The sequence below is a fragment of the Panulirus ornatus genome, chromosome 56, assembly GCF_036320965.1.
Source record: "Panulirus ornatus isolate Po-2019 chromosome 56, ASM3632096v1, whole genome shotgun sequence".
Taxonomy (NCBI): domain Eukaryota; kingdom Metazoa; phylum Arthropoda; class Malacostraca; order Decapoda; family Palinuridae; genus Panulirus; species Panulirus ornatus.
This window is the reverse complement of record NC_092279.1, coordinates 9,164,522-9,185,898: the sequence shown is the minus strand read 5'-3', so window position 1 is coordinate 9,185,898 and position 21,377 is coordinate 9,164,522. Positions and strand designations below refer to the sequence as shown.

General features: G+C 41.2%; 1 protein-coding gene across 3 annotated transcripts in view; it reads right to left on the bottom strand.

Moving 5' to 3' along the window:
* LOC139765866 (NADP-dependent malic enzyme-like) overlaps positions 1-21,377 on the bottom strand; it is a 109,831-nt gene that overhangs the window by 57,567 nt on the left and 30,887 nt on the right. For all 3 annotated transcript variants that reach the window (XM_071693728.1, XM_071693726.1, XM_071693727.1), the window contains one exon: positions 2,836-3,016. In XM_071693728.1, coding sequence (XP_071549829.1) covers positions 2,836-3,016 — 181 coding nt within the window. The remainder of the gene's footprint in view (positions 1-2,835; positions 3,017-21,377) is intronic.

The window sequence follows — 21,377 nt, the reverse complement described above, 5'->3', positions numbered from 1 at the left end:
AAAATTAAACTGCCTCACAGCACATACTGTCCTCAGGCACTTCATTTCTAACAAGTCTGTCCTCTTCTGCTTATATTCAGGACCAAAGACACATCCATGCAAAACTGTCAGAAGTAATATATCTTCAAACATACCCTTACCCTAACAGAAACTGATCCCTTATTCAACACACTCCTTCGTTCCATGACCTCAGCCCCCTTTCTAGCCCTGTGACTCACTTCAGACCCCATGGTTACATCCACTGCCATGTCCACTACCAAGTACCTAAAGCACTCTACTTCCACCAGCTTCTCTCCACTCACTTGCACTCTCAGACCATCATATCTCATTCCTTAGTTGTACCTTATTACTTTCTCTTTGTTTAAAATCTTTCTCAACTTTCTTTTACACAGCTGTACCTTATTACCTTCCTTTTGTTCACAGTCATTCTTAACTTTCTTTTACCACAAATGTATCTTAATATCTTCCTTTTGTTCACAGTCATTCTCAACCTTCTTTCACCCACTCTGTTCATATTCACTCTTAACTTTCTTTTACATATTCTCGAAAACTCTGACACCAACTTCCCGAGTTTCTATTTGAAATCTATGAACAGAGCTGTATCACATGTAAACAGCCCCACCAACCCTAATATACCACACAACTGCCCCTCACTCAAAAACCTTTGCTTTTCACCTCCCTTATCCACTAACCCTTTATTGGTAAGATCCTAATTTTTCACCACCTAAAATAATGTGAACCAAGTATCTCTTGTGGTATACTTTCTTGCTAAAGGGTTAAACAACTACAGGGACATAACATTCAAATAAAACCACCTTCATCAAGAACCACTCAGCCTCCACCCTGCACATGTGCCTTGCTATGCCAGCAAAAACTTCCCACAGCATTTAGTAACTTTCCATTTGCCCCTTATATTCTTAGTACCTTCTACAAGGCCTCTTTGTCAATGCTATCACACTATTTCTCCAAATCCATAATGTCACATATGGACTGCTCTTTCTCCAAGGATTTCTCACGAAATTCTTCTGTGCAAATATATGATCCACACATCCTTTAAGACTACACTGTTCCTCCCTAGTCAAATGTTCTGTGCATACCACCACCCTTTCAACTGCCTTTCTCTCATACACCTTAACAAACATACTTAACAAACTTATACCTCTGTAATTCAAGCATTCATCTTTGTTCTCTATACCTTTATATAAGGGACTAAACACGTATTCTACCAATCCTCGGGCACCTTGACTTGGACCAGAAAAAATCTTATTTGTCCGACTAACCAGGCAACGTCACAAACTTTCTGAAGAAACCCAACTGTAATCCCATCCAATCCTACTATTTTGCCACACTTCAGCTTATGTAAGGTTTCTACTAAACTCTGTATTCTCTTTATCTTGTTTATTTCAATCTGCTGTACTGATGACTACAACACAGCAGTATTCAAGTTTACTTTTTATATGTACAATAAACATCATCATCAAGTCTGCTTCTTGCTGGAAATGGTCTAAATATCACTTCATTCATTAATTTGGCTTGATGTCAGTGTCTTTTCAATTTTTTTTTTCTTTGTCGCTGTCTCCCGCGTTTGCGAGGTAGTGCAAGGAAACAGACGAAAGAAATGGCCCAACCCACCCCCATACACATGTATATACATACGTCCACACACGCAAATATACATACCTACACAGCTTTCCATGGTTTACCCCAGAAGCTTCACATGCTCTGATTCAATCCATTGACAGCACGTCAACCCCGGTATACCACATCGATCCAATTCACTCTATTCCTTTCCCTCCTTTCACCCTCCTGCATGTTCAGGCCCCGATCACTCAAAATCTTTTTCACTCCATCTTTCCACCTCCAATTTGGTCTCCCACTTCTCGTTCCCTCCACCTCCGACACATATATCCTCTTGGTCAATCTTTCCTCACTCATTCTCTCCATGTGCCCAAACCATTTCAAAACACCCTCTTCTGCTCTCTCAACCACGCTCTTTTTATTTCCATACATCTCTCTTACCCTTACGTTACATACTCGATCAAACTACCTCACACCACACATTGTCCTCAAACATCTCATTTCCAGCACATCCATCCTCCTGCGCACAACTCTATCCATAGCCCACGCCTCGCAACCATACAACATTGTTGGAACCACTTTTCCTTCAAACATACCCATTTTTGCTTTCCGAGATAATGTTCTCGACTTCCACACATACTTCAAGGCTCCCAGAATTTTCGCCCCCTCCCCCACCCTATGATCCACTTCCGCTTCCATGGTTCCATCTGCTGCCAGATCCACTCCCAGATATCTAAAACACTTTACTTCTTCCAGTCTTTTCAATACCTTCCTTAAATTCAAGTTTTTCTCTGATTTCACTGATAATCATTCCCAAATTTCAAACATTTGCTTAATTCTCTATTTCTTTTCCTGTGGGGCCTCAGTATGTAGGCACTGCAGTAGAATTTGCTGTCCCATGACTAACATTTTCACATTTCTCTTCATTAAATTCAGTTAAATTCTTATCTGCCCATTTGTGGTAATATCCAGGTCTCTTTGAAGCTTTTCTTGATCTTACACACTTTCCTCACCGAAGTGGAAGAAGCTTGGAGTTACATGAGGCATGCATGAGACAGAATGAGCAGGAATGATGTAGTACTGAAAGGTCTTAGGGTTTCACTGTAAAGAGGGGGCTCTGGTTTTAATGCATTATACATGACAACTATAGAGTGGATGCGAGTAAATGAGTGCTGCTTCTTCATCTGTTCCTTGCACTACCTCGCTAATGCATGAAATACCAAACAAGAATAAAAATATGATGCACGATTTGCTCACCTTTCTGTTGGTTCCCACATCTAGAACAATAGGCAGGCACTGATGTGGTTTAATACCTGCCAGGGCAGTGTACAAGGACAACTTGCCAACGGGAATGCCCATACCCTGAACGCCTAAATCTCCAAGGCCAAGGATACGTTCTCCATCAGTTACAACAATGGCTCGCACATCACTCTCAGGCCTGTGAAAATTTTCATTTTTTCAATTAAGGATACAACATAACTGGACCTACAGATAAGATACAAAAAAATAATCATGTAAATACACACGTATTTACATAAGATCATGATCACCATGACTATATTTCTCAACAACAGTGCTATGAGCTTAATTCTTTATGATGTTACAGAAAACTTCTTATCTTTTAAAAGAGTACAAAAACCTGAAACACATCTGCATCCATTTCACATTTTCCTTACTGCAATCATTTTCCACTTCAAAGTAACAAAATCTTAAGGATGAATAGTGGATGTTTAGTTAGTCCAACATAGTGATCATATTTTTGTTACTGAAAGCATTTTCTCCTCTGAAGTAGGTTTTAGAAAAGAAAAAATACTTTTGTCTCTCAGGTCATATGCCATAAGCATGAGATGAAGTCCCTGGGAATATATGGGTAAGGGACCTCCCTATTCTCATGGTTCCTGTGAAGAAACACTATCCTCCATTCAAGCTTTATAATTAATCCTAGGGTGACTTTAGTATCTCATTTGATATACAGACTAGCCCTTGGCCAATCAGCAACTCCAACTTGATTAATGTCACCCACCCACATACCTCTAGCTGTAAGAGTTCACAATGTGCAGATCACATGCATGTATTTGGTAAAAGGGAGAGGTAAGCAGGGCAGAAAAATGATACAAGGAAATGCTGCTCACAGGACCATGCCTTGGAAAAAAAAAGAAAGCATCTTTTCATTTCGTTCTCTGTAAGAGCATATCGACTCTCTGTATCAGTCAGTGCCCTACTAGTGTAGCACAAAGGATGGTTTTCCTGAAACAATACTGTGCCAATGCCCTTGTTGCTGGCATCCAACAGAATTACTAATTGTTTGCTGGAGTCAAAGTATCTTAGAACTGGTGCTTTTGTCAGAGAGCTTTAAATTTCCTGAAATGCTTTAGCCTTCACATTCTCCCATCTCTATTCAATATCTTTCCCAGTCAGACAGACAATGGGATGTAGTATAGTAGCTAAATCGGGCAGAAATTTAGATAGTTCACCATGCCAACCAAAAGTTGCACATCATCTTTATCTCTAGGGGGTTCCATCTTCATTGTGGCCTCCACCTTTTTAGGATCAGGCCTAAGTCCCTTACTTGTCACCACATGCCCCACAAAATTAACCTCAGGAATACAAAATTGACATTTCCTTTGACTGAGTCTTATTCCTACCCCAGCACACCTTGCTAAAAACTTCCTCATCCTCTCATCATGGCTTGTCTCATCACCATACAATAGTACATCATCTGCTACACACTGTACGCCCTCCAAGCCTTCTACATCTTGATGCAATCCCTTTCGAAAGATTTTACAGCGCAACTTCTGGCCAAAGGGTAAACCCAACCATCTGTATCTCCCAAAGGGAGAAGCAAACACTATCAACAAACTGGACTCATAATCTAACTCACAATGATGGGAGCCAGCCTCTAGATCACAGATGGAAAATAATGTAGCACCATTTAGATCAGGTAAAATATCCTCTATAACAAGCAATTTATAATATTCCCTTTTCAGGACCACATTTAAGGGTCTAAGGTCAACACATACCCTAAGATCACCTGACTTCTTTGTAGTGAGACACATTTGATCACCCAATCAGTTGTTTCATCCACAGGAAATATTTTACCTCCATGTTGTAACTTATCCCCTCTTTGGCTTCTTGTTTCATGGCCTCTGGGATCCTCTTGGCTGGCTGAACAGCACAATCAGCATCACCAGAGATTTTTAAAAGCACATAGCCACCAGGCAATGATCCCAGAATGCCATCAAACACTGTAGGAAATTCTATACACAAATTAACATGATGTTTTACATTAATGCTCTCAAAATCATCATAACTGATGGTTATCAATCCCATCTTTACTGCTGACTGGCACTAAGTATTAGCATAAGGTTAGTTTGATCATCAACAATAACATACCGAACATCATACTCCAGTCTCGTTCTGGGACCCATTGTCCTTACAACACATCTGCCTGGTGTCTTCTTTATAGAACTGTCCAACATCTGAAGGGTAACCTTCTCCTTAAACACATGAACAATAACAATATGCTTAACAGGTAACACACTAGCAGTAGCACCACAATCAATTTGCATTTTTGCTGGCTCAACATTGATCAACATCTTACAGTAGATACCTTTTTGACAGTGGCAAGGAATGAACGGTTTCAACACAAATAACTAGTTCTGTATCACTTACAGGAGACTTTATCTCTGTTCTTGCACACAGCATAAACTCTTGCAGTACAAACACTTTGAGGCACTGATATGGTTTCTTGAACGAAAACTATTACAAAGTCACCCCCAAGCAGGACATTTTTTCTTGATCAACTCATAAGCCTTACAACAAAATTTGCAAACAGGAATAGTTTTAACACTACATCTGTGGCTAAATGGCCTAATATCTTTCTCACTAAACTTGTTAAATAAGTACTTTTGATCACGCCATTGTTGTGCCTTCCTAACATTATTTCCTACACTTTGACAGTATCTTGCACTGCTAAAGTTCTTGCCCACATTAACACTATGTATTACCTCCTCAGTTTCTGTCAACACTTTCAGCTGAGTACTTGCCACATTCACAGCTGTATAAATGTCTATGGCAGACTGTAGGTCTAACCTCCATTGAGAGATGTGTTTTTCCCTTGTCTTATTATCTCTAATACCAAGTATTGGCTGGTCCATTAGCAACATCATGCATACACTCACAAAAGCCACAGGATTTTGCCATATTCCTGAGAGCAGCCATATAATGTTCAATACTTCTTCTAACCCTTGCTCACATATATTAACTTGGAACCTCCGAAAAAAAAAAATCGCTCACCAATTATTATCTCTTAAAATTTGTTGAAGTCATCTAGTACATGTCTACTTTCACTTGTTGAGAATCATAAGCTATTGACAATGCGAAGCCCATCAATGCCTATACAACTTTCAAACAGTTCTACTTTAAACGACTCATCTATCTGGTCCATCCCTGACAGTTCCAGATAATTATTCCTGAAGAGCAGAATCCCCAAATACCAATCCTCAGAAACACTGGACGATGGTAAATCTAAGGCTGCGGGTAGAGAAACATTAACACTGGGTTTTCTCACCGTGGTGCCATGGAGTACCCACGACCATGCGGTCCTGGTGCACCGCCACTGCTCCAGGCATCCCCAGGTACTTTCCTCTTCCTCATAAATACTGTCCCTGGAATTCATGTTGACCCTCCGCCACAAACGATGATTCGAGAGTAACAGCAGGCAGGTAGACAATCAGGACGTGGTGCCAAGCCAGGTGGGACTCTTCCACTTGAATCTCGATGTAGTACCAGAACAGCTGAAACCTCTATAATCGTCGCTGGCATATGTCCCACTACCACCATTTTACAATAGCTGTGCCTCTTGTCCGTTCATGATAACCAAGCAGGATGAATCAAAGAGAAGACAATCCTCTACATCTTGCATTCTTCCTCCAATCCAACAACAACAAACTAAAGCGCCTCTTGTGGCCAAACCCAGCATTAAAACAGAACAAAACGCTTTGCGTAAACACAACTAAAATGAATGAATTAATATTGTTACATATACGACCTCATCTGATGACATCATAATATACGGAGTTTAATAAGAGATTATGCTAAAGGCAAATTTAATTATCTGGTAAAATGGGTATGAAGAACAAGGTGTCTGCTGGCCAGATAATGAACACTGTGTCATTTTCCTGTATCATTTATACCGTTAACAGGCTGAGTATAATGGTGTTGGGATCTTCAGTAAATTATTTCAAAGTTCATCTTAAAGGCAAAATAATATGATGAGTTCCTTGCAATCTTAATGACTAATACCAAGCGTGATACCTGTATGAACAACTCATGATGACTCTCAGCTCCTGTGTGCCTGATCGCACATAACCTCACTCCCACCTTACTAATACCACACTCCATGAAAAAGCCTATCAGCAGCTTCATTTTTTCTAATGTCGTTCATTATGCTAAGCTTCTTAATCGCTGAATCCCTATTAAAGGAAACCAACATCCATGAGAAATGTATAACCACGTGTGAACACTTATACAGGGTACAGTCATACATACTGTAGCATCTTTAACATAAAACTTAGGAAATTGTCATTCTGTGCGGCTGTATGGACTGTATATTAAAACAATATCACACAAAGTCTTTTTCGCTCCATCTTTCCACCTCCAATTTGGTCTCCCACTTCTCCTCGTTCCCTCCACCTCCGACACATGTGTCCTCTTGGTCAATCTTTCCTCACTCGTTCTCTCCATGTGCCCGGGCCATTTCAAGGCACCCTCTTCTGCTCTCGGCCACGCTCTTTTTATTTCCACACAGCTCTCTTACCCTTGCGTTGCTTACTCGATCAAACCACCTCACACCGCACGTTGTCCTCAAGCATCTCATTTCCAGCACATCCGTCCTCCTGGGCACAACTCTGTCCATGGCCCGCGCCTCGCAGCCGTGCAACATTGTTGGAACCACTATTCCTTCAGACATGCCCGTTTTTGCTTGCCGAGATGATGTTCTCGACTTCCACACGTTCTTCAGGGCTCCCAGAATTTTCGCCCCCTCCCCCACCCTGTGGTCCACTTCCTCTTCCCTGGTTCCATCCGCTGCCGGATCCACTCCCAGATGTCTGGAACACTTTGCTCCCTCCAGTTTTTCTCCATTCAAACTTGCCTCCCAGCTGACTTGGCCCTCGGCCCTGCTGTGCCTAGTTGCCTTGCTCTTGTTCACATTTGCTCTTGGCTTTCTTCTTTCGCACACTTTGCCGGGCTCAGTCACCAGCTTCTGCAGTTTCTCACATGAATATATATATATATGTTATCCCTGGGGATAGGGGATGAAGAGTACTTCCCACGTATTCCCTGCGTGTCGTAGAAGGCGACTAAAAGGGGAGGGAGCGGGAGGCTGGAAATCCTCCCCTCTCGTTTTTTTTTTTTTTTTTTAATTTTCCAAAAGAAGGAACAGAGGGGGGCCAGGTGAGGATATTCCACAAAGGCCCAGTCCTCTGTTCTTAACGCTACCTTGCTAACGCGGGAAATGGCGAATAGTTAAAAAAGAAAAAAAAAAAAAAAATAATAAGTACATGTTGCAGTGATTTTCAATGGAGCCAGCCTGCGTAAAGAAATTTATGAAAGGCATTCCATTATTGCATTTCAACAATTACACCACAGTTGCAGAAAACTGGGGTGGTTTGCAGGGTAACAAATAGGAAAGAAACCAATGAAATGCTAACAAAAAATGACAACCTGCATGGTTACTATATAACCTCATCACTAATGTTATTTTGATACTTTTTTTTTGCAAACATCTTCATTTCTCTGTTTTGGGCATGGATTATCAGAGGCAGGTCTAACACATCAAACTTAACTTTCCTCTACCCCTAACCCAATATTTTCCTTCCCACCACCCTTATCCCTACATCAACCCTGCCCATTATTCCAACTCTGGCAGTTTATTCATTATCAAGAAAAGAGTATACCATTCATCATCAGTCTTTCATAAAAGCCACTTCCACTTATGAATTCTACAATCAATGCATCAATAGCATCAAAGTAGCATGGTCTCACACCCTGAATTCAGAGACAGCCTCTGTTGACTCATGTCTGGCTTGAAACTAATGAGCTGATACAGACTCTCAGGTTCACATGCCACAGAGAGGAATGAGTGACATCACAATAACTTGTCAGGTTATTGAAATCAAAGTTAACACCACACATAAGATAGTGTGCATATTAGTAACAACCTTAAATCAATAAGCAAAACTCCAAAAAATGAATGCTTGGAAATAGCTTGAAATGAAAGCAAGATGATACTCCCTGGGTTCAAACCTCATGGAAAGAGAGGATTGACAATGCTGACTGTGATGGTTAGAAGTGGAAGCAGCTACAAATCCTTCAAAGAAACAGGTTCAAAAATAGTTTTCCAAAACTGATCTAGCTCTAAGGCTTTTCTGAAGAGCCTCATAAGGAAAAGTGGAGCCATAACGTGTCTGCACTGTTGCTAAGGCAGAAGTTACAAAAGGTCTCTTTCTATGGAAATGAATGCTCTTTCAAGGCATACTGCAAGACTCCCACTGAACTTTAGTCATCAACAGCTCTATCAGGTGAAAAAAGCAGAGGAGACTTATAAGAATGATACTGAAAAGGCCTAGGGAGATACTGTCCAATCTAAATATGAGGAAATATGTTCTCCCTTATGAGTGGAACCACTTTGGAGGTCCATGACAAAGTCAGCTCTGTAATTAGAAAAAAACTTTTCTTTCTTCCATACATATTCGCCATTTCCAGCATTAGCGAGGTAGTGTTACGAACATAGGACTGAGCCTTAGTGGAAATATCACTGCTTGGCCACATTCTCTGTTACTTCTTTTGGAATATTAAAAACGGGAGAGTAGGATTTCCAACACCCCGCTCCCTCCCCCTTTAGTTGCCTTCTACGACACGTGGGGAATACATGGGAAGTCTTCTTTCTCCCCTATCCCCAGGAATAAAAAAAAAACTCTAAAAAAATAAAGAAGTGTAATGTATAATCTTTTGCCCAGTGGATATCATGAGTCCTCAGGGCTTCAAAATGTAAGTATTACCCAGGAAATCCTCCAAAGGAAAAGGTGACCTAGAAAGCCAAGAAAAGCCTCATGTCTACCCAATGGTGGCCTTAAAGACATTTGGTTATTTAAAAAATCTTTAAGGAATACTGAAATAAGCTGTCTAATCTCTGTGGGGCTTGTTAATGTTAAACAGGTAATCTTCCATATCGATGGTCATTTTTAGTTACTATCACAACCAGGCTCCCACTGAATAATGTCCTACTTAGACCCATCAGGCAGCAAGTGCTCTTCATGAAAAAGGAACCATGACCAACCATAAAAATTATACAGAAATACAGTGCAAGTCTTCTTCTAAACATTCTGGTCTCTAAAAGATTAGCTGAAGTTACCTCGCTAAAGAAGCCTTTGATTCAACACATTGGCACTGTCAGGATACGAGGGGTTATAACCCCCCAAGTCAATCCTAATTTCTTTGCTTCCTCCTTAAGTATCTTGAATAAATATAGTGTTTGATCATATGGCAACTGTATGTATTTCAACAATCCTTTTTTCCTTACAGAATAAAAAAAATTGTGGAATTTACAAAAGAGCCTCCTTGCCTGGACAGTGGAACATCCACCAAAAGGAGGACCATAAGTCTATATAAGGGGTGAAATCAGCCTGTAACCACTCTGGAATAGGCTCTGGTTGAATGGTCCTTTATTCTAAGGAAAATGTGCTAAGGATGTCTGTCGCAATCATAAAGAAATAAATCTGTTAATTATATCAGGAGAAGTTTATGCAAGAGTGTTGATTGATAGAGCAATGGAAGTGACTGAATGCAGAATAAGTGAGGAGCAATGGGGTTTCAGGAAAGGTAGGGGATGCGTGAGTCAGATATTTGTTGTGAATATGATTGTGAAAAAGTATCTAGCAAAAGATAAGAAGTTCTAAGCAGCTTGTTCTAAGCAGGATTGTGTGATGTCACCATGGCTTATCAACATATGTATGGATAAAGTGATGAAAAAGGTGAAAGCAAAACTTGGGGAAATTGGGTGCAGAAATAGAGTGTGGAAATGAGATATAATGGCTACTGACTAGCCTGTTTGTGGATGATACTGTAATGTTTGCTGAGAGTAAAGAGGAGTTGCAGAAGGTTGTCATGATACTGTGTTGTTTGCTAAGAGCAAAGAGGAGTTGCAGAAGGTTGCCTTTCATGATGTGTGTAAGCACAGGCAACTGAAGGTAAATGTGAGTTACAGTAAAGTAATGGTGTTTGAAAGCAAACAGAGTGAAAGTACAGATTTTGTAAAACCCTACAGAGTGAATGAAGAACGTGTATGAAAACCATGTTTTAGATACGGGAGAGAAAGACTAGAGGATGTGAGAGAATTTAAGTATTTAGGGACAACCTTGGGTAAGTCTAGTGATATGGAAGGAAAGATATGTGAGAGAGTAGTACAGGGTAGAAGAGTAGTTGGCTCCCTTTATAGAATATCAAAGTGTAGAGGTGTAAGTATGAAAGTAAAGAAAGCATTATGGGACAGCATAGTCTTCCAGAGGTGTAAGTATGAAAGTAAAGAAAGCATTAGGGGACAGCACAGTCCTCCCAACCTTGACCTACACAGCCAAATCACAGACATGGAATGAGTCAGAGGTCAAGAATCCAGGCTGTGGGAATGGACTACTGGAGAGAAGCATGCGGTCTATCTATATCTCTGATGCCCGCTCCAACTGAAATTCCCTCAAGGGGGTGGCCATGGCAAACAAGTCTCCATAACTAAACTTCAGTGCTGCTTCTTAGTTCTTAGTCCCTCACTCTTAATAGGCCACTAGCACAGGGCAACTCTAGTGCAGTGTTTGCCGAGGCTTCTACCTAATGTTCCTACAAACTACTTCTACCCAATGTTACTACCCACTATTTCTATATAATGTGTCTACCTAATGTTCAGGGCAACTCTAGTGCAGTGTTTGCCTAGGCTTCTACCTAATGTTCCTACAAACTACTTCAACCCAATGTTACTACCCACTATTTCTATATAATGTGTCTACCTAATGTTCCTACCTAAATGGTTCTACCTACTAATGCTATCTATTGCTACTACCATTTTGACAAAAGGCAGGGCTAGTGCATTAGTGCTCTCTGCAAGAAAATCTAGAGCCTAGAAGAAAGAGCTGTGTGAGTTGAGTGCTGTCAAGTGTTATATATGACAAGGAGAGATTGTATGTTTGTGGACAGAATGCCAGTAGTCCAACAGTGGGTGAGGAAGAAAGAAAAGACAACTACCTGGATCAGCAGAATGCAAATTGACAACCACTGAAGTGCTGGCTCACTACACAGCAGTTAATATCTCTCCCGATATCCAGGCAGGTAGTACTGGTAATATACCTCCCTGGTCACCGGCTGCCTACCAACTACTACCTATGTAGCATGTCGCATGTGGTATGACCGGATACAATGATGAAAAAAATTGGGGATGTATGAGAAATGTGGTACAGCAGGGAATGCAAGAAGAATGAATTGTAGAGTGTGAGAGTGGGTGAAACAGAATACTTTGAGGTGGTTTGGGCTCGTGGAAAGAATGCAAGACAGGAGTTTACATAATTAACAAGAGAAAAGACCACCTGTGACATTTTCATAAAAAGATCTTTGAAATTCTAAGGTTAAAAACTTATTTTACAAAACCTGAAAAACATGAGTCTCAGAGTTGGAAGAAAACTTAATTGAGGGGGGAAAGGGGTTAATATGGCAAATTGAGGAAGAAGCCACTGTTTAAAAGGTATGCCATCAAAACTAAGAGTTGAAAATCACTTCCCTAACAGTTATACTTCTGTCTTAGCTACAAAAAACCTTGACTCAGATGAATGCCAGAATCCTATAGTAAGGGAGATGAAGATCTGAAGATATCTTGAAAGAAACAAAAGATCAACTCTGTAAGTCAATGGGAAGGTAATTTTCTTGAAAAAAAAAAAAGGCATATAAACAGACCAGGGGAAGCATTCAAAACTGCTGTAAGAACTACCAGAAGTAGATGCAAACAAGCAACAGGCAAGTTTTAAGTAGAAGCCCAAAGCAACTAGAAACCTCAGACGTGGAAAAAGAACTAAGTTATTTCAACTCTGGGTGGAGCTTCTGCCCTGTATTTACAAGATTGGCTTATAAATAACCTGAACTGGTAGAAAGCAAATGACACACCATTTCCTCATTTGGAACCTATCACCAGTAGGTTAATTCAAGACATGATATTGAAAAAGAGTTGGGTTACTGCCATATCCCCCTATAATAACTCATGGATATGGAATGATCTTTTCATACAAGTTTACACGATGACAAGATACCATTATTGCACCATAATGTAATGAGTGGACAGCTACCAAAACTGGCATTTTGGTAATAAGATGAAGGACCATTACCCAATGTATGAAGGCCAGCCATTAATGAAAGTCTACTAATTCTGTATATCATCTGTATAACAGCCAGGGCAAGAGAATCTTTGACTGCTAATGGCATATTTATACATCTATCTATCTTTCTATATCTATAACTGCTGAATTCCGGTGCCACTTCTAAGCTTTAAGTGCCTCACCCTTAACATGACTGGAAGACGGCAACCCTAGCACAATGTTTTCAAAGGCTCCGAACTAATGTTCTTACCAACTACTTCTACTTAATATGTCTGCCAAATATTCCTGCCTAATGTTACAACCTACTACTTCTACCAAATGCTTCCAGGTTATGCTTTTACCTACCACTTCTACCTAATGTTTCTACTTAAAGCTCCTGTCTAATGTTACTAACTACTACTTCTATTTATTGCTCCAACCATTTTGCCAAAATGCATGGTTAGTGCAAAGCACTCACCACAGAAGAATCTAGAGTTGCAAAGAGTGAGTTGTGCTGTCAACTGTTATTTGTGACAAAAAGAGATTGTCTGTTTATGAACAGAATACCTGAGGTCCATGTGTGGGTGAGGCAGAAAGACAAGACAGCTATCTGGGTCAAATGAGTGCAACTTGACAAACACTGAAGTGCTTGCTCACTACACAGGCATCACTAACCCTCCCAATACCCAGGAGGGTAGTACCAATAACATACTTCCCTGGTCGGTGGCTGCCTCCCAACTACTAACCACATAACATATATACATTCTTATATGTATATATAAGAGTTGTGCTGCCAACTGTTATTTGTGACAAAAAGAGATTGTCTGTTTATGAACAGAATACCTGCAGTCCATGTGTGGGTGAGGAAGAAAGACAAGACAGCTATCTGGGTCAAATGAATGCAACTTGACAAACACTGAAGTGCTTGCTAACTACACAGGCATCACTAACCCTCCCAATACCCAGGAGGGTAGTACCGATAACATACCTCCCAGGTCGGTGGCTGCCTCCCAACTACTAACCACATAATATATATACATTCTTATATGTATGCTGTGCATACATCTTCCTTGAATTCCCAAATGATCACTCAGGGACTAGGATATCAAATACATTCCTCAAGTACTGCCTATTCCCTACTTACCATCCATGTGACTTATGACCATCAGTACATACAACCAAGAAAAATATATAGATAAACTGTTTTATATATTTAGTCGTTGTCTCCTGCATTAGCTAGGTAGCGCAAGGAAACAGATGAAAGAATAGCCCAACTCACCTACATACACATGTATATACATAAACGCCCACACACACACACATATACATACCTATACATTTCAACGTATACATACATATACATATTCATACTTGCTGCCTTCATCCATTCCCGTCGCCACCCTGCCACACATGAAATGGCATCCCCTTCCCCCGTGCACGCATGAGGTAGTGCCAGGAAAAGACAACAAAGGCCACATTCATTCACACTCAGTCTCCAGCTGTCATGTGTAATGCACCAAAACCACAGCTCCCTTTCCAAATCCAGGCCCCACAAAACTTTCCATTGTTCGCCCTAGACGCTTCACATGCCCTGGTTCAATCCATTGACAGAACGTCAACCCCAGTATACCACATCACTCTAATTCACTCTATTTCTTGCACGCCTTTCACCCTCCTGAATATTCAGGTCCTGTTCGCTCAAAATCTTTTTCACTCCATCCTTCCACCTCCAATTTGGTCTCCTACTTCTTATTCTCTCTACCTCTGAAACATATATCCTCTTTATCAATCTTTCCTCACTCATTCTCTCCATGTGACCAAACCATTTCAATACACCCTCTTCTGCTCTCTCAACTACACTCTTTTTATTACCACACATCTCTCTTACCCTTTCATTACTTACTCGATCAAAACACCTCACACCACATATATGTAAATATATAATTTGTTGTTTGCTGATGATACAGAGCTGGTGGCTGATTCATGTGAGAAACTGAAAAAGCTGGTGACTGAGTTTAGTAAAGTGTGTGAAAGAAGAGTGCTGAGAGTAAATGTGAATAAGAGCAAGGTTATTAGGTACAGTAGGGTTGAGGGACAAGTCAATTGGGAGGTAAGTTTGAATGGAGAAAAACTGGAAGTGAAATGTTTTGGATATCTGGGAGTGGATTTGGCAGCGGATGGAATCATGGAAGCGGAAGTGAATCATAGGGTGGGGGAGGGAGCGAAAGTTTGGGGAGCATTGAAGAATGTGTGGAAGTCGAGAACATTATCTCGGAAAGCAAAAATGGGTATGTTTGAAGGAATAGTGGTTCCAACAATGTTATATGGTTGTGAGGCATGAGCTACAGATAGATTTGTGCAGAGGAGGGTGGATGTGCTGGAAATGAGATGTCTGAGGACAATATGTGGTGTGAGGTGGTTTGATCAAGTAAGTAATAATAGGGTAAGAAAGATGTGTGGTAATAAAAAGAGTGTGGTTGAGAGAGCAGAAGAGGGTGTTTTGAAATGGTTTGGTCACATGGAAAGAATGAGTGAGGAAAGACTGACAAAGAGGATATATGTGTCAGAGGTGGAGGGAATGAGGAGAAGTGGGAGACCAAATTGGAGGTGGAAAGATGGAGTGAAAAGGATTTTGAGTGATCGGGGCCTGAACATGCAGGAGGGTGAAAGGCGTGCAAGGAATAGAGTGAATTGGAACGATGTGGTATACCGGGGTCGACGTGCTGTCAATGGATTGAATGATGGCGTGTGAAGCATCTGGGGTAAACCATGGAAAGTTCTGTGGGGCCTGGATGTGGAAAAGGAGCTGTGGTTTCAGTGCATTATACATGACAGCTAGAGATTGAGTGTGAACAAATGTGACCTTTGTTGTCTTTTCCTAGCGCTACCTCGCACACATGCAGGGGGAGGGGGTTGTTATTTCATGTGTGGCGGGGTGGCGATGGGAATGAATAAAGGCAGACAGTATGAATTATGTACATGCGTATATATGTATATGTCTGTGTGTGTATACATATGTATACGTTGAGATGTATAGGCATGTATATTTGCGTGTGTGGACATGTATGTATATACATGTGTATATGGGTGGGTTGGGCCATTCTTTCATCTGTTTCCTTGCCCTACCTCGCTAACGTGGGAGACAGTGACAAAGCAAAATAATAATATAATAATAAAAAATTAAGCCTGGTTCTACATCCACCAGTACTAATGGCTGCATGCAAATGATAGTAACTGTATGATGATATCCCAGCACTGTGTACATTTCTCAGTTCTTGCTCTAAGTTACCATTAAGTAAGCATGCATCATTCAAAAGAATCTAACAAATTTGAATGCTGAATCAAACCATTTTTGTATTAAACCCCAAAGAAGATGATGAGCAAGAGGAAAACCCATCACATATTGATAGATCTGGTAAGAAGCCGAGGAAGGCACTCGATTTGGAATTGAAAGTAATCACCCAACATGAAGGAAGAAAAAAAGTTAATGTGATTGTACATGATCTACAGTTGTCCCATTCGATGGTCTCCACAATCTTAAAGGACAAAGAAAAGATACACGAAGGAGTGAAAGGTTCGGCAAGTATGAAGTCTCTGTTAATAACAAAGCATCGACATAAGCCCATCCATGAAATAGAGAAGTTGTTGATGCTGTGGATGGAAGCTCAAATTCAAAAACATGTACTACTTAGCTTACTGACTATTCAGGCAAAAGCTAGAAGTCTTTTCGTGACTATAAAGAATCGAGCCAGCGAGGATTACAGTGAGAACTTCACAGCAAGACATGGTTGGTTCAATAGATTCAAAAGAAAATATAGCTTGCAAACCGTTCAAGTCATAGGTGAAGCAGCAAGTGTTGACAAAGGAGCTGCCAAAAAGGTAGAAAATGAACCAAAGATCCTTATTCTTAGTTAACCATAGTGATTTCAAAAAATATCAATTCATAAAACTGGCTAAACAAAAATGAGATAATCAAAAGAACTTGCATTATGTAAAAAGTAAAATGATCACATATGAACTAAAGATTCTTAAATAAAAAGCAAAAGGAAACTATTTATCTATCTATTTATTTATTTTGCTTTGTCGCTGTTTCCCGCGTTAGCAAGGTAGCGCAAGGAAACAGACGAAAGAATGGCCCAACCCACCCACATACACATGTATATACATACAAGTCCACACACGCAAATATACATACCGTACATCTCAACATATACATATATATATACACACACAGACATATACATATATACACATGTACATAATTCATACTGTCTGCCTTTATTCATTCCCATCGCCATCCCACCACACATGAAATAACAACCCCCTTCCCCCTTATGTGTGCGAGGCAGCGCTAGGAAAAGACAACAAAGGCCACATTCGTTCACACTCAGCCTCTAGCTGTTATGTAATAATGCACCGAAACCACAGCTCCCTTTCCACATCCAGGCCCAACAGAACTTTCCAAGGTTTACCCCAGATGCTTCACATGCTCTGGTTCAATCCACTAACAGCATGTTGACTCCAGTATACCACATCGTTCCAATTTACTCTATTCCTTGCACGCCTTTCACCCTCCTGTATGTTCAGGCCCCGATCACTCAAAATCTTTTTCACTCCATCCTTCCACCTCCAATTTGGTCTCCCACTTCTCCTCGTTCCCTCCACCTCTGACACATATATCCTCTTTGTCAGTCTTTCCTCACTCATTCTCTCCATGTGACCAAACCATTTCAAAACACCCTCTTCTGCTCTCTCAACCACACTCTTTTTATTACCACACATCTCTCTTACCCTATTATTACTCACTTGATCAAACCAACACACCACATATTGTCCTCAAACATCTCATTTCCATCACATCCACCCTTCTTGCACACAACTCTATCCATAGCCCACGCCTCACAACCATACAACATTGTTGGAACCACTGCTCCTTCAAACATACCCATTTTTGCTTTCCGAGATAATGTTCTTGACTTCCACACATTCTTCAAGGCTCCCAAAATTTTCGCCCCCTCCCCCACCCTATGATTCACTTCCACTTCCATGGTTCCATCCGCTACTAAATCCACTCCCACATATCTACAATCTACAACACTTCACTTCCTCCAGTTTTTCTCCATTCAAACTTACCTCCCAATTGACTTGACCCTCAACCCTACTGTGCCTAATAACCTTGCTCTTATTCACATTTACTCTCAACTTTCTTCTTTCACACACTTTACCAAACTCAGTCACCAGCTTCTGCAGTTTCTCACATGAATCAGCCACCAGCGCTGTATCATCAGCGAACAACAACTGACTCACTTGCTAAGCTCTCTCATCCACAACAGACTGCATACTTGCTCCTCTTTCCAAAACTCCTGCATTTACCTCCCTAACAACCCCATCCATAAACAAATTAAACAACCATAGAGACATCACACACCCCTGCCACAAACCTACATTCACTGAGAACCAATCACTTTCCTCTCTTCCTACACGTACACATGCCTTACATCCTCGATAAAAACTTTTCACTGCTTCTAACAACTTGCCTCCCAAACCACATATTCTTAACACAAAGCATCTCTATCAACTCTATCATATGCCTTCTCCAGATTTATAAATTTTCTTTTTCTTTCGTACTATTCGCCATTTCCCGCATTAGCGAGGTAGCGTTAAGAACAGAGGACTGGGCCTTTGAGGGAATATCCTCACCTGGCCCCCTTCTCTGTTCCTTCTTTTGGAAAATTGAAAAAAATGAGAGGGGAGGATTTCCAGCCATCCGCTCCCTCCCCTTTTCGTCGCCTTCTACGACACACAGGGAATACGTGGGAAGTATTCTTTCTCCCCTCTCCCCAGGGATAAATGCTACTTACAAATCCATTTGCTTTTCTAAGGATTTCTCACATACATTTTTCTAAGCAAACACCTGATCCACACATCCTCTACCACTTCTGAAACCACACTGCTGTTCCCCAATCTGATGCTTTGTACATGCCTTCACCCTCTCAATCAATACCCTCCCATATAATTTACCAGGAATACTGAACAAACTTATATATATTTTTTTTTTATTATACTTTGTCGCTGTCTCCCGTGTTTGCGAGGTAGCGCAAGGAAACAGACGAAAGAAATGGCCCAACCCCCCCCCATACACACGTATATACATACGTCCACACACGCAAATATACATACCTACACAGCTTTCCATGGTTTACCCCAGACGCTTCACATGCCTTGATTCAATCCACTGACAGCACGTCAACCCCGGTATACCACATCGCTCCAATTCACTCTATTCCTTGCCCTCCTTTCACCCTCCTGCATGTTCAGGCCCCGATCACACAAAATCTTTTTCACTCCATCTTTCCACCTCCAATTTGGTCTCCCTCTTCTCCTTGTTCCCTCCACCTCCGACACATATATCCTCTTGGTCAATCTTTCCTCACTCATCCTCTCCATGTGCCCAAACCACTTCAAAACACCCTCTTCTGCTCTCTCAACCACGCTCTTTTTATTTCCACACATCTCTCTTACCCTTATGTTACTCACTCGATCAAACCACCTCACACCACACATTGTCCTCAAACATCTCATTTCCAGCACATCCATCCTCCTGCGCACAACTCTATCCATAGCCCACGCCTCGCAACCATACAACATTGTTGGAACCACTATTCCTTCAAACATACCCATTTTTGCTTTCCGAGATAATGTTCTCGACTTCCACACATTCTTCAAGGCCCCCAGAATTTTCGCCCCCTCCCCCACCCTATGATCCACTTCCGCTTCCATGGTTCCATCCGCTGCCAGATCCACTCCCAGATATCTAAAACACTTCACTTCCTCCAGTTTTTCTCCATTCAAACTCACCTCCCAATTGACTTGATCCTCAACCCTACTGTACCTAATAACCTTGCTCTTATTCACATTTACTCTTAACTTTCTTCTTCCACACACTTTACCAAACTCAGTCACCAGCTTCTGCAGTTTCTCACATGAATCAGCCACCAGCGCTGTATCATCAGCGAACAGCAACTGACTCACTTCCCAAGCTCTCTCATCCCCAACAGACTTCATACTTGCCCCTCTTTCCAAAACTCTTGCATTTACCTCCCTAACAACCCCATCCATAAACAAATTAAACAACCATGGAGACATCACACACCCCTGCCGCAAACCTACATTCACTGAGAACCAATCACTTTCCTCTCTTCCTACACGTACACATGCCTTACATCCTCGATAAAAACTTTTCACTGCTTCTAACAACTTTCCTCCCACACCATATATTCTTAATACCTTCCACAGAGCATCTCTATCAACTCTATCATATGCCTTCTCCAGATCCATAAATGCTACATACAAATCCATTTGCTTTTCTAAGTATTTCTCACATACATTCTTCAAAGCAAACACCTGATCCACACATCCTCTACCACTTCTGAAACCACACTGCTCTTCCCCAATCTGATGCTCTGTACATGCCTTCACCCTCTCAATCAATACCCTCCCATATAATTTACCAGGAATACTCAACAAACTTATACCTCTGTAATTTGAGCACTCACTCTTATCCCCTTTGCCTTTGTACAATGGCACTATGCACGCATTCCGCCAATCCTCAGGCACCTCACCATGAGTCATACATACATTAAATAACCTTACCAACCAGTCAACAATACAGTTACCCCCTTTTTTAATAAATTCCACTGCAATACCATCCAAACCTGCTGCCTTGCCGGCTTTCATCTTCCGCAAAGCTTTCACTACCTCTTCTCTGTTTACCAAATCATTTTCCCTAACCCTCTCACTTTGCACACCACCTCGACCAAAACACCCTATATCTGCCACTCTATCATCAAACACATTCAACAAACCTTCAAAATACTCACTCCATCTCCTTCTCACATCACCACTACTTGTTATCACCTCCCCATTTGCGCCCTTCACTGAAGTTCCCATTTGCTCCCTTGTCTTACACACTTTATTTACCTCCTTCCAGAACATCTTTTTATTCTCCCTAAAATTTAATGATACTCTCTCACCCCAACTCTCATTTGCCCTTTTTTTCACCTCTTGCACCTTTCTCTTGACCTCCTGCCTCTTTCTTTATACATCTCCCACTCAATTTCATTTTTTCCCTGCAAAAATCGTCCAAATGCCTCTCTCTTCTCTTTCACTAATACTCTTACTTCTTCATCCCACCACTCACTACCCTTTCTAATCAACCCACCTCCCACTCTTCTCATGCCACAAGCATCTTTTGCGCAATCCATCACTGATTCCCTAAATACATCCCATTCCTCCCCCACTCCCCTTACTTCCATTGTTCTCACCTTTTTCCATTCTGTACTCAGTCTCTCCTGGTACTTCCTCACACAGGTCTCCTTCTCAAGCTCACTTACTCTCACCACCCTCTTC